At 42.4% G+C, this 10,776-nt stretch overlaps 1 protein-coding gene across 7 annotated transcripts in view; it reads left to right on the plus strand.

Annotated features, from left to right (window-relative positions):
• LRRC8D (leucine rich repeat containing 8 VRAC subunit D) overlaps window positions 1-7,136 on the plus strand; it is a 52,077-nt gene extending 44,941 nt beyond the window's left edge. For all 7 annotated transcript variants that reach the window (XM_039727062.1, XM_039727065.1, XM_039727064.1 and 4 more), the window contains one exon: window positions 1,475-7,136. In XM_039727062.1, the coding sequence (XP_039582996.1) occupies window positions 1,475-4,035 (2,561 nt within the window). In that variant the 3' untranslated portion in view covers window positions 4,036-7,136. The remainder of the gene's footprint in view (window positions 1-1,474) is intronic.
• Window positions 7,137-10,776: the final 3,640 nt, after the last annotated feature.

The raw sequence follows: 10,776 nt of genomic DNA on the forward strand, positions 1-10,776 counted from the left end.
TTATGCTACAAGTTAAAAATAATAAATCTAATGCATCTTGTTACTGCCTGCTTTGATCTCCTTGGACTCTGCTAAGCTGTTGTCCCAAGCCAAGGGAGACAGACTCTGTGGGATAGTGTACATACTGTCTCCTTCCCAGCTGCATGTGTGCACACAAGCGACTTTTCTTTAGAAATGGCAAATTTGAGTCACACATTCAGCAGTCAAAATGATGATTTTACCACATCCTGCTTGCGCAGGAAGCTTATTTTTTTAAAGCTGATAAGTTGATTCCTCCATATTTTGTCAAAACAAAAAGCAAAGCAAGTTATTTAAAGCTGCAGAGAGGTTTGGATTCTCCTGTGGTCAGTTTGCTGCTTTGTCTCAAGTGCATATGTTTAAGACAAAGTGAAAGCCTTGCAGTCAGTTCCTGTCCTACCTATACTAACTGGCTTCCTGTGATCACTAGGGTGTGATAATACCTGAAAAAATGTTTTCCCTATTATATTAAGAAAGAGTTGTGGGGCTTGTTCTTGGTTAGTTGGGTTAAATAAGTTGGGGAGAAAAATGTATACAGTACCAATACTTGGTCCAATCATAGAATAAATGGTTTGGGTTGGAAGGTTCCTAAAAATAGCATCTAGTTCCACACTCCTGCCATGGGCAGGAATGCCACTCACTAGATCAGGTTGCTCAAGTCCCCATCCAACTGTTACATCTAGTTCCACACTCCTGCCATGGGCCAGGAATGCCACTCACTAGATCAGGTTGCTCAAGTCCCCATCCAACTGTTTTTTACTTTAAAACATCCAAGTATACTAAAAGGGATTGTGCCAAATGTTCACATAGTGGCTGCAAGGCTTTCACTTGTGCTGCAGTGATACTTAAAAGGGAAAGGAGCCAATCAATCTGATAAGACATGTGGATGCTCAGTGGGAAGGAGTGGAAGATACTGTCTTGTGCTAGATGAAAAGAAATAAGAGAAATATGCTGATGACATAACAAGACCTAAAATGTGCTGTCCAAGTCATGAGCGGAGTGCAAAGTATTTGCACCTTGTTTAAATGCAAGGTAGTACAAAATACTCTTCATACTGGATTTTTTGTGCTCAGACTCAAGCAACTATTTTACAGAATTGGATGTTGTGCTCTGTAGTCTAGTGTTGCTCTTCCTTTTATTAATATATATTAGCTACAGTATTATACCTTTCAGATACTTCACTTGCACAGAGCAGGCTTCAGTGCTGTGGCAAAGATACATAAACACGATGTAGTCTGAAGTGAGAAGCCTTCTGTTTTGCTAAAATACTTCATTATTTTGTTCATATCCTTTGGAAAAACTGTTAAGTGGAATGATGGACAATATGTGACAGACAACAAAACATAAGAAAAAGGGAAACCTTCTGAGGTTCTGTATGTCATGCTGGGATTGTTTTTAAATGGTAAAATTAATGTTCCCAGTCAACCACAGTGATTTTGTCTTTGTTCTCTTGTAGGAATGTTTACCCTTGCAGAAGTTGCATCGCTCAGTGACATCCAGCCAACTTACCGTATCTTGAAACCATGGTGGGATGTATTTATGGATTATCTCGCTGTTGTTATGTTAATGGTTGCCATTTTTGCTGGAACCATGCAGCTGACAAAAGACCAGGTGGTCTGCTTGCCAGTTTTGCAGTCTACTGTAAATTCAAGAGTGCAGCCTGATACAGCAGGGAAGGCTGACTTTACCACTGTTGAAACAACCACTGGTCAAGAAGAAGTGTCAATGAGAACTGTTTCCTTTACCCCTACTGTAACACCTGACATTCTGAGCAGAGCTACCTCTTCTCAGTATCAACCCACTGAATCAGACCAGGAGCTGAAGAAGGAGCAGAAAGATTCCTCAGGCCGTAAAACAAATTTGGATTTTCAGCAGTACGTATTTATTAACCAGATGTGCTATCATCTGGCTCTTCCTTGGTACTCAAAGTATTTTCCCTATCTTGTTCTTATCCATACTATAATTTTAATAGTCAGTAGTAATTTTTGGTTCAAGTATCCCAAGACTTGCTCAAAAATCGAGCATTTTGTGTCTATACTGGGGAAGTGCTTTGAGTCTCCTTGGACTACAAAAGCGTTGTCTGAAACAGCATGTGAGGACTCTGAGGAGAACAAACAGAGATTAACTGGTGCACAGTCTCTGCCCAAGTATGTTTCCACTAGCAGTGATGAAGGAAGCCCAAGTGCTAGCACTCCCATGATAACCAAATCTGGCTTCAAATTTTCAGCTGACAAGCCGATGATCGAGATTCCCAGTGTCACGATTTTAGATAAGAAAGATGGAGAGCAAGCCAAAGCACTGTTTGAGAAAGTCCGTAAGTTCCGGGCTCACGTGGAAGACAGCGATCTGATTTACAAGCTCTACGTTGGCCAGACTGTCATCAAGACTGTCAAGTTCATATTTATTCTCTGCTATACTGCAAACTTTGTCAACACCATCAGTTTTGAACACATCTGCAACCCAAAAGTGGAACACCTGATCGGCTACACACAGTTTGAATGTACACACAATATGGCTTATATGCTGAAGAAGCTGCTTATCAGCTATATTTCCCTCATCTGTGTCTATGGTTTTATCTGCCTCTACACACTTTTCTGGCTGTTCCGGATTCCTTTAAAGGAATACTCTTTTGAAAAGGTCAGAGAAGAGAGTAGCTTCAGCGATATCCCAGATGTCAAAAATGATTTTGCATTTCTCTTGCACATGGTAGATCAGTATGACCAGCTGTATTCGAAGCGATTTGGTGTCTTTTTGTCAGAGGTAAGCGAGAACAAGCTGCGTGGGATTAGTTTAAACCATGAATGGACTTACGAAAAGCTTCGGCAGCACGTCTCCCGCAACGCCCAGGACAAGCAGGAGTTGCATCTCTTCATGCTGTCGGGAGTCCCTGATGCAGTGTTTGATCTGACAGATCTGGATGTGTTGAAACTGGAGCTGATTCCTGAAGCGAAAATTACAGCCAAAATTTCCCAGATGACAAATCTTCAGGAGCTTCATCTGTACCACTGCCCTGCGAAGGTCGAGCAGACTGCCTTCAGCTTCCTCCGGGACCACTTGAGATGCCTTCATGTGAAATTCACAGATGTTGCAGAAATTCCTGCGTGGGTGTATTTGCTCAAAACCCTCCGTGAATTGTATTTGATAGGCAACTTGAACTCTGAAAACAATAAAATGATAGGGCTTGAATCTCTTAGAGAGTTGAGACACCTTAAAATTCTCCACGTGAAGAGCAATTTGACCAAAATTCCCCCCAATATCACAGATGTAGCACCACATCTGACAAAACTAGTCATTCATAATGATGGCACTAAGCTTGTGGTACTCAATAGCCTTAAGAAAATGACAAACGTTGCAGAGTTGGAACTGCAGAACTGTGAACTGGAGAGAATTCCCCATGCCATCTTCAGTCTCTCTAACTTACAGGAACTGGATTTAAAGTCAAATAGCATACGCACAATTGAAGAAATTATCAGTTTCCAGCATTTAAAAAGATTGACTTGTTTAAAGCTGTGGCACAATAAAATAGTCAGCATTCCTTCATCCATTACTCACATAAAGAATTTGGAGTCTCTTTATCTCTCCAATAACAAACTTGAAACCTTACCTGCCGCAGTGTTCAGCTTACAGAAACTGCGGTGTTTGGATGTAAGCTACAACTCAATTGCGGTGATTCCAGTGGAAGTAGGTTTGCTTCAAAATCTTCAGCATTTTCACATCACAGGAAACAAAGTCGACGTTTTGCCAAAACAGTTGTTTAAATGTGTTAAATTGAGGACTTTGAGTCTGGGACAAAACTGTATTACCTCAATCCCAGATAAAGTAAGTCAGCTGTTGCAGCTGACTTACCTGGAACTGAAGGGAAACTGCTTGGACCGTCTGCCAGCTACACTGGGGCAGTGTCAGCTTCTCAGGAAAAGTGGGCTCGTTGTGGAAGATCACCTCTTTGACACTTTACCCTCAGAAGTTAAAGAGGTGTTGAATCAAGACACGGGCATTCCCTTTGCTAATGGGATTTAGACTGAGGTGAAACGCTCTGGTAGCTGACTTCCAAATGGCAAATGATAAAAAGTATGGCAACTGTGAGATCATGTGTTTTAGAAAGCAGAATTCCTTGGAAGGCAGAATTACTAGCAGGATTAGAAGTGCAACTGAGTGTTCCATGTTTGCAGTGTTTTAAAAGTTAATTTCCAAAATTTTTGAGAGGATAAAGAACCTTAATAATCTCAATTCTTTTTTCCTTAAAATTGTTTGTAACTTGGATGCTGCCGCTTTTGAATGTTTACAAATTTGCTTGCCTGCTTAAAGTAAATGATTAAATTGATGACCTTTTCTTACTATGCAAGTTATTCCTTAAGGTCTGGTTTTACTTTAGTGCATTATGGGGAGACAAACCAAGGCTAAATGTTGTATGTGGTATGGGCCTAACAGCACTTGAAACACAGGTTGAATTGTGTTGTTAGTGTTTAGCTATCCTTGGCAAATAAAACCAGTTTGGCTGTGATTTGAGCTGCACCAGAACCACCATTTTCCTGCATTAAGGTATGTGGGTTCATAGAATCATTTGGGTTGGCAAAGATCATCATTCTAAGATCATCGAGTCCAACCATTAACTAACACTGCCAGGTCCTCCATGTCCCTGATCACCATGTCTGTCCTTTTTTTGAATGCCTCTGGGGATGATGATTCCACCACTTCCCTGGGCAGCCTATTCCAATATTTGACCACTATTTCAGTGAAAAAATTTCTCCTAATGCTCTGTCCTCGCACAACTTGTGTCTTTTTGTGCTATTGCTTGTTGCCTAGGAGAAAAGACTGACCTCCACCTCAGTACACCTTTCAGGTAGTTGGTAGGGAGCGATAAGGGTCCCTCCTGAGCCTCATTTTCTCCAGGCTCAACACCCCCAGCTCCCTCAGCCAGTCCTAACAGGACTTGTGTTCCAGACCCTTCACCAGCTCCACTGCCCTTCTCTGGGCACTCTGCAGTACTTCAGTGTTTCGCATCAGGCCAAGTGTGTTTGCCTTTGTTCTCGTCAAGGCCTCCTGTTTTTGGGTGAGATTCCTTCTGTGCTCTGGTGTGTTAGTCCTTCACCCTGGCAAAGGCCAGTCACCTTCCTGCAGCTGGTGTCCCCCTCAGCCTCCACAGTGCTCCTCTGTCTCATGCAGCAGTGGGTGGCAAAAGGGAGAATATTGCCACATCGCTTTCAAGTTGGAGATAGTTTTGATGTTTGAGCTCTTTTGGAAGGTGACTTTGGAAGCCATTAAACACCAAGTGACTTTACTGCTCATGTTTTGCTGTTCTGAGTTTTTATCTGGAAAACTCAAGGCGTTTTATGAGTTGGTGATTGTTCTGTTTCACCGCCCTTGCTTAGGATGTGGGGCGTCATCTCCATTTACTAGACTAATAACAGACATAAGATCTGCTTTTTCACTCAACCATAATGAAGCTTTATCATCTATTGTGGTGTCTTCCACACCTGGACTTTACCATACCCCAGCCCAACTAATCTGATGTCTTTGAAGACTTACTCACTGTTAGAAATCCTAGCTGTGTGCCAGATAAGTCATCCAATAAAGAAAAAAGCAGACAGCAGTGAGTTTGGGTTTGGTTTTTGTTGGCGCTTTTCTTTTTTGGCCTTTTTGGTGGTGTTTTTTTAACTGAGTTTGCATTGCCAGAACCATTAGAGAAATATAATCCATTAAATCTGCAAAATCATCAGTTGTAAATCTCAGTCATTTACATTCCATGTGTGCAGAAAAGAAGTACTATGCTGGGAGATGATTGCATGATTACTCATGGTTTAAACACAATTCCCTATTGTAGTGTGGTCAGGACTGAACTAGTCTGTAGTTCAAGGGACTGTTCTTCTCACACAGAAATCCTCATGCACAGTGATTTCTACTGAAACTTCACCAGAGCTGCCCTGACTTACACCACTATTAACGAGCGGATAGTTTAGGCCTAGAGGCATTGAGCAGGCAGGAACATTTCAAATACTGCTCTTAGTCTTGCATATTTTATTGTTAATAATTTACTGTTAGTCATGCTGGGAGGACTGTTCTCAGCTGTAGGTAGCAGTCTCTGAATACATACCTGCACCATATGTTTATGTATCTCAGAAGACCAGTTTATGAATAGTGGTTTTCCTGTTTCTTGTGGGGATACAGTCTGTTTTCCACTTGCCAGCAGGTAGTAAACGTGGGATATTGACAGTTTTGCAACACCAAGTCACAGGTTAGGCAGAGTACTTGGAGTTACTGATCTGTTCTCCACTGGGAAACTTAGTGCAAATCCTCAGATTCTTTTTTTAAAGTAGAAGTTAAGGCTGCAGCGGACTTTTCTTTTTTTAAGAAACTCTTTCATTTGTTTATTTTTTGCACATAGATCACTTTAAAATTGCTGGACTATTGACTCTTTAGAAAAACTGTGGACTATACTATTGGTGTATGCTTTGTATTTGCTGTTGAGTGTCATTTCAGTTTCCAAGAAATTGTGTGTAGGAGGGAGGAAGTGTTGGAGGATGACAAAATGATTAAAATATTTAGAAAAATAGTTCTATTTTTAATCTTTTTCCCCTTTTTTAATAGCAGAATCGCACAGAACGTGGCTGTGTATTGATCTAGTTTTTAAAAGGTGTTTTTGGTGTTTCTGATTCTCCTGCTGGCCCTACTGATGTTCAAAAAATAAACCCCTGTCTAATTCATATGACTATGGTATACTCAAAAATTAAACCTATGTCCACTTAATGAGTATGGTATACATAACTTAGACCACTGTTTTGACTAGTTAGTAGCCAACTGTATGTCTTTAGACAATTTTCTCCAAAATAAGTGTATGTTAAAATTAACATACTTCTAATGCTTGCTTAGTATAAACTCCATTCTTGTTTTTAGGAGATCTTTCTCAGAGTGGGGAGGAACTTCCCAGCACCCCCATGTCACTTCCCCCCAGTCCTTCCTCCTCTTTGTGACTGTTTATAATGTTCCTGTTTCCTGCGTGTCAACTGACACAGTTTTGCTTTAAAGTCTTGGAAGTTCATCTCTTTTCCATGTAAGGCATGTGAAATATATTTTGCATTTCTATTTGATTTAATAAATAAGATGTTTATATCTTCCTCTAATCTATTTTTTTAATGGGTGAAAAGTGTGTTTGCATAGTAAACTCTCTGATTTCAAGTACCTCATGCTGAACTTGTTCTGTGGTGCCTGTACTCTAAGAAGTATGAAGAGGTATGAGTTGCTGCTCCCAGTAAATCCTGTAAGTATGTTTCTATCTAGAATACTGCAGATATTTTTTTCATGTACACAATCTAAATTACCTACCTAAATGTTTTTATTTGGCTGATCAAATTCTGCAGAACACATGTATGGCCCTGGAAGAAAAACCTGTGTTTGTTCAAATGAGAGGAAGTGCCCATTCTGTTTGCTTCTGCCACTGTAACTCGTTTTGGTGCAGATCCTTTAGCTTTCCAATAAATTGACCTTTTGGAAACTACTTCCAGTGGTGCAGACTGAACGATGGCATTTCTGGGCAGGCATCTTGGGAAGATGCTGACACTCGTGAAAGCTCTCTGCTGCTACATAAGTGGCTTTGGCAGTCCTGAGCTGCCTTCTCTGCTAGCAAAGCAAGATGCCCAGGCACTGTACATCATATCTGAGTGTGGGGTTCTGCTTTGTGGACTGCATTTTTAATAAAAATCTTACAGAAATAGCTGTATATTGTGTTTCCATGATGCGCAGAGAAATCAGTGGTGTATGGTTACATGAAAGCAGTGGATTAGATTGTGATTCCTTTACTTAAAGTCAAATTGAACAAAGCAGGTGCTTCTATAATTGTGGTGTTGACTGTCACTCTTATTTCTTAGAGGATCTGGCTTTTAGTCTTAGTTCTCAAGGCAGGGAGTTGAGCAGGAAACCTGACAGTCCCACCTGTAACTGCTGCAGCTTGTTGTGAACACGACCAGTGGGGCTTCTCTTGAGTCTTTGGGTTGCGACCCTGTGAGGGGGCTAAACATGAGAACAGAAGTCTCAGATTTGCTGAGGGATCTTAGTATTGATAGCAGAGCCGTGGGCACGGTGGCACTGGGCTGAGGGGAGCAGAGCCATGGGCACAGTGGCACTGGGCTGAGGGGAGCAGAGCCATGGGCACGGTGGCACTGGGCCGAGGGGAGCAGGGCCGTGGGCACGGTGGCACTGGGCTGAGGGGAGCAGGGCTGTGGGCACGTCACTGGGCTGCTCATCTGGGCAGCTGTCACCAGTGTGATGGGATTGTTTTCTATGCAACTGCTGGCCTCAAACCACGATGGGCTGTGGCACCACTTTTTAGTCCAGAGCAAGGAGGGAGGCTAAGCCTATGATTTGAGATCTGCTTTACAGTTTGGTACAGCCTTCCCCTCACCTGGGGTAAAGGATATTGAAAACACTTTTATTCGTTAAGGGAGGTAAAATGCCTGAAGTATTGTGAAAAACACAAATCATGCAGAAATTATGCCATGTAGAAAGATTCAAGAGGCAGAGGCTGTGTCAACGTGTTTCTAATGTGTGATCCCAGCACAATTTGATTTAGACAGCAAATCATCAAGAGTCTGAGCAGGACTTGAAGATACCTCAACATGTCTTTAAGCCTGCCACCCTGCCTCATGCAGCAATAAGGTCCCTAACTCATTACTGCCAGATGTTTGTCAATATTAGAATGGGTTAGACAGCGATGGAAATTCCACCCTCTCTAAGCAAGCTGTTTACTTAATCATCTCTGTGTTGAAGAAACACAGCAAAAGAACTGCTGATGCCCTGTTTAAGCCAAACCAAATGGTTAGAAATATATTGACCTGTTAGCTTGCAGAAGTACAGACAAACAGACTATGTGGATATGCTGTGTGAATATGTTCCATCCTGAGCAGTTTGGGCGGACTGAAATTTAGGATTCCTTTGAGAAAAGCCCTGAGGGATAGCTTGCACCAGTTCAGTTACATGTACAGTGCAAACAGTTGTGTTCTCCAGTGACAGCAGGGCAACCACAGTGCAGTGCATCCATTACTGGTCTGCCTTTTCTTAGGCTAGACACTGATATCCTTGCCCTTGCAAAGCCCGGGTGTTTTGTTTCTTCAGAAAGACATTTTATGAAGGCATTTAAATAAAGTTTATTGAGCAAGTTTGCTGTAGGAACATGCAAGTTGATCCTTAAGATTACCAAATTTGAAAGATGTGAGACTAATTCTGTAGTGATTTTGACCCTGGCATTAATCCCTTGCCTCCCTCTGTGAACTGATGAAATTACTGCACAAACTAATGATTAGCTTACAGCGTTCCCCGAATGGTTGGCATTTCAGCACTACAGAAGAGTTCCCAGTTCAGGCTGTCTGCTTGTGCTTATACAGCGTGTTCAGCACTTAAACCAAAGGCATCAAACATTGAGGTTGCAAAACCCTGTGGGTTTATGCTGTTACCAATTTCCCAGGACAGCAAATCATTTCCCATGCTGCTCAAGGGAGGGTACACTGTGTCACTGAGTACAGTTGTTTCTGTAGCAAAGATGAGGCTTTAGAATTAAGCTCAGAAACATATTTTCCAAGCTGATTACAAACACGCACTCCTTCCATGATAAAAGTCATGAGAGATGTAATTTCTGGCTGAGATGCTGAAAGTAGTTCCTGTAACTCAGCCAGGCATGGGTGCAGAAAGTGGCAGCTCTGTAATGCTGCACATCAACACAATACAACTCAAGTGAGGATCTTCAAAACCACACACCCTGGAGTTTGGCCAGGCTGCATCTCTCCCCCTTCCCTGAAGAGAACAGCCCTTAAGCCCTTTTGCAATTACTGTCACTGGGACCTTTGTTCTGTCTTGCCTCCAACAGCACATTGCCCCTTGATGCTGGAGGTAACACAGGGTTATTGGTTTAATGATGACTATTTGGGAAAAAAGCCATCTTCTAAATTAACACCACAGTTGCTTGCAGGAAGTCTTCCAGCACAGAGCAGGTCTGTTCCCATAAAATGAACATGCTGTGCCCATAAACAATAAAATTTCAAGTTAGGACTGGGTTGTGTAGACCATTAGGAATAAATGCATGGACATGTTGCTGTTCTGCTAACCAGTTCTGGGTATTTTTGCTGCTTCACATGGTTTGTAAAAATGGATTTTAAAACTGTTTTCCCTAACACTGTGCTGCAGCAACTCTGGAGCCAATGTTGCTGGCCTGGGGAAGGCAGGCTTACCCCAGAGGGTGTTGCTGGAGGTGCTCTGGCAGAGCTGAGGTGAGAGAAGGTCTGGGTGTTGTGGCTGCTGCCAGCACCCCATGGAGGGTTCACTCTTCTCAGGAAGCCAGATTTACCTCACTCCTCCTGAGGCATCTATGGGAGATGCTGTAAAAGAAAGCGCGTGCCCTTAACCACAAAATAAAGGGAGTACTGTTGAATGAAACATGATGTTTCTGAAAGATGAATTGTGACAACAGGAGGAAGTGTAGAATGAGTGGGAATAAATGGTCCTGAGAAGAGCTAGAGTCCCCACCTCTGGCTTGAAATTTCAGGAGTTTCAGAAAGAGTGTAAAATCTGGAAGTTACAAGTGCTCCTGCCTAAAGCCAAGTTCAAATTCTCAGGGCAGTGTATGACTTTGCCTTTTTATTCTGTGTTGTTTCCTGGTATGTGTCCCCCCTGCCCGTGTCCCTGATAAGCTCATCTTGGCTCTTGTCCTAGCAGGGCCCTGCCCGGAGCTGTGGCCCTGCCCTGCAGGGAAACCCGGCACTGTGGAGGGCCAGA

This window comes from Passer montanus, unplaced genomic scaffold, assembly GCF_014805655.1.
Source record: "Passer montanus isolate IOZ18808 unplaced genomic scaffold, ASM1480565v1 scaffold60, whole genome shotgun sequence".
NCBI lineage: Eukaryota > Metazoa > Chordata > Aves > Passeriformes > Passeridae > Passer > Passer montanus.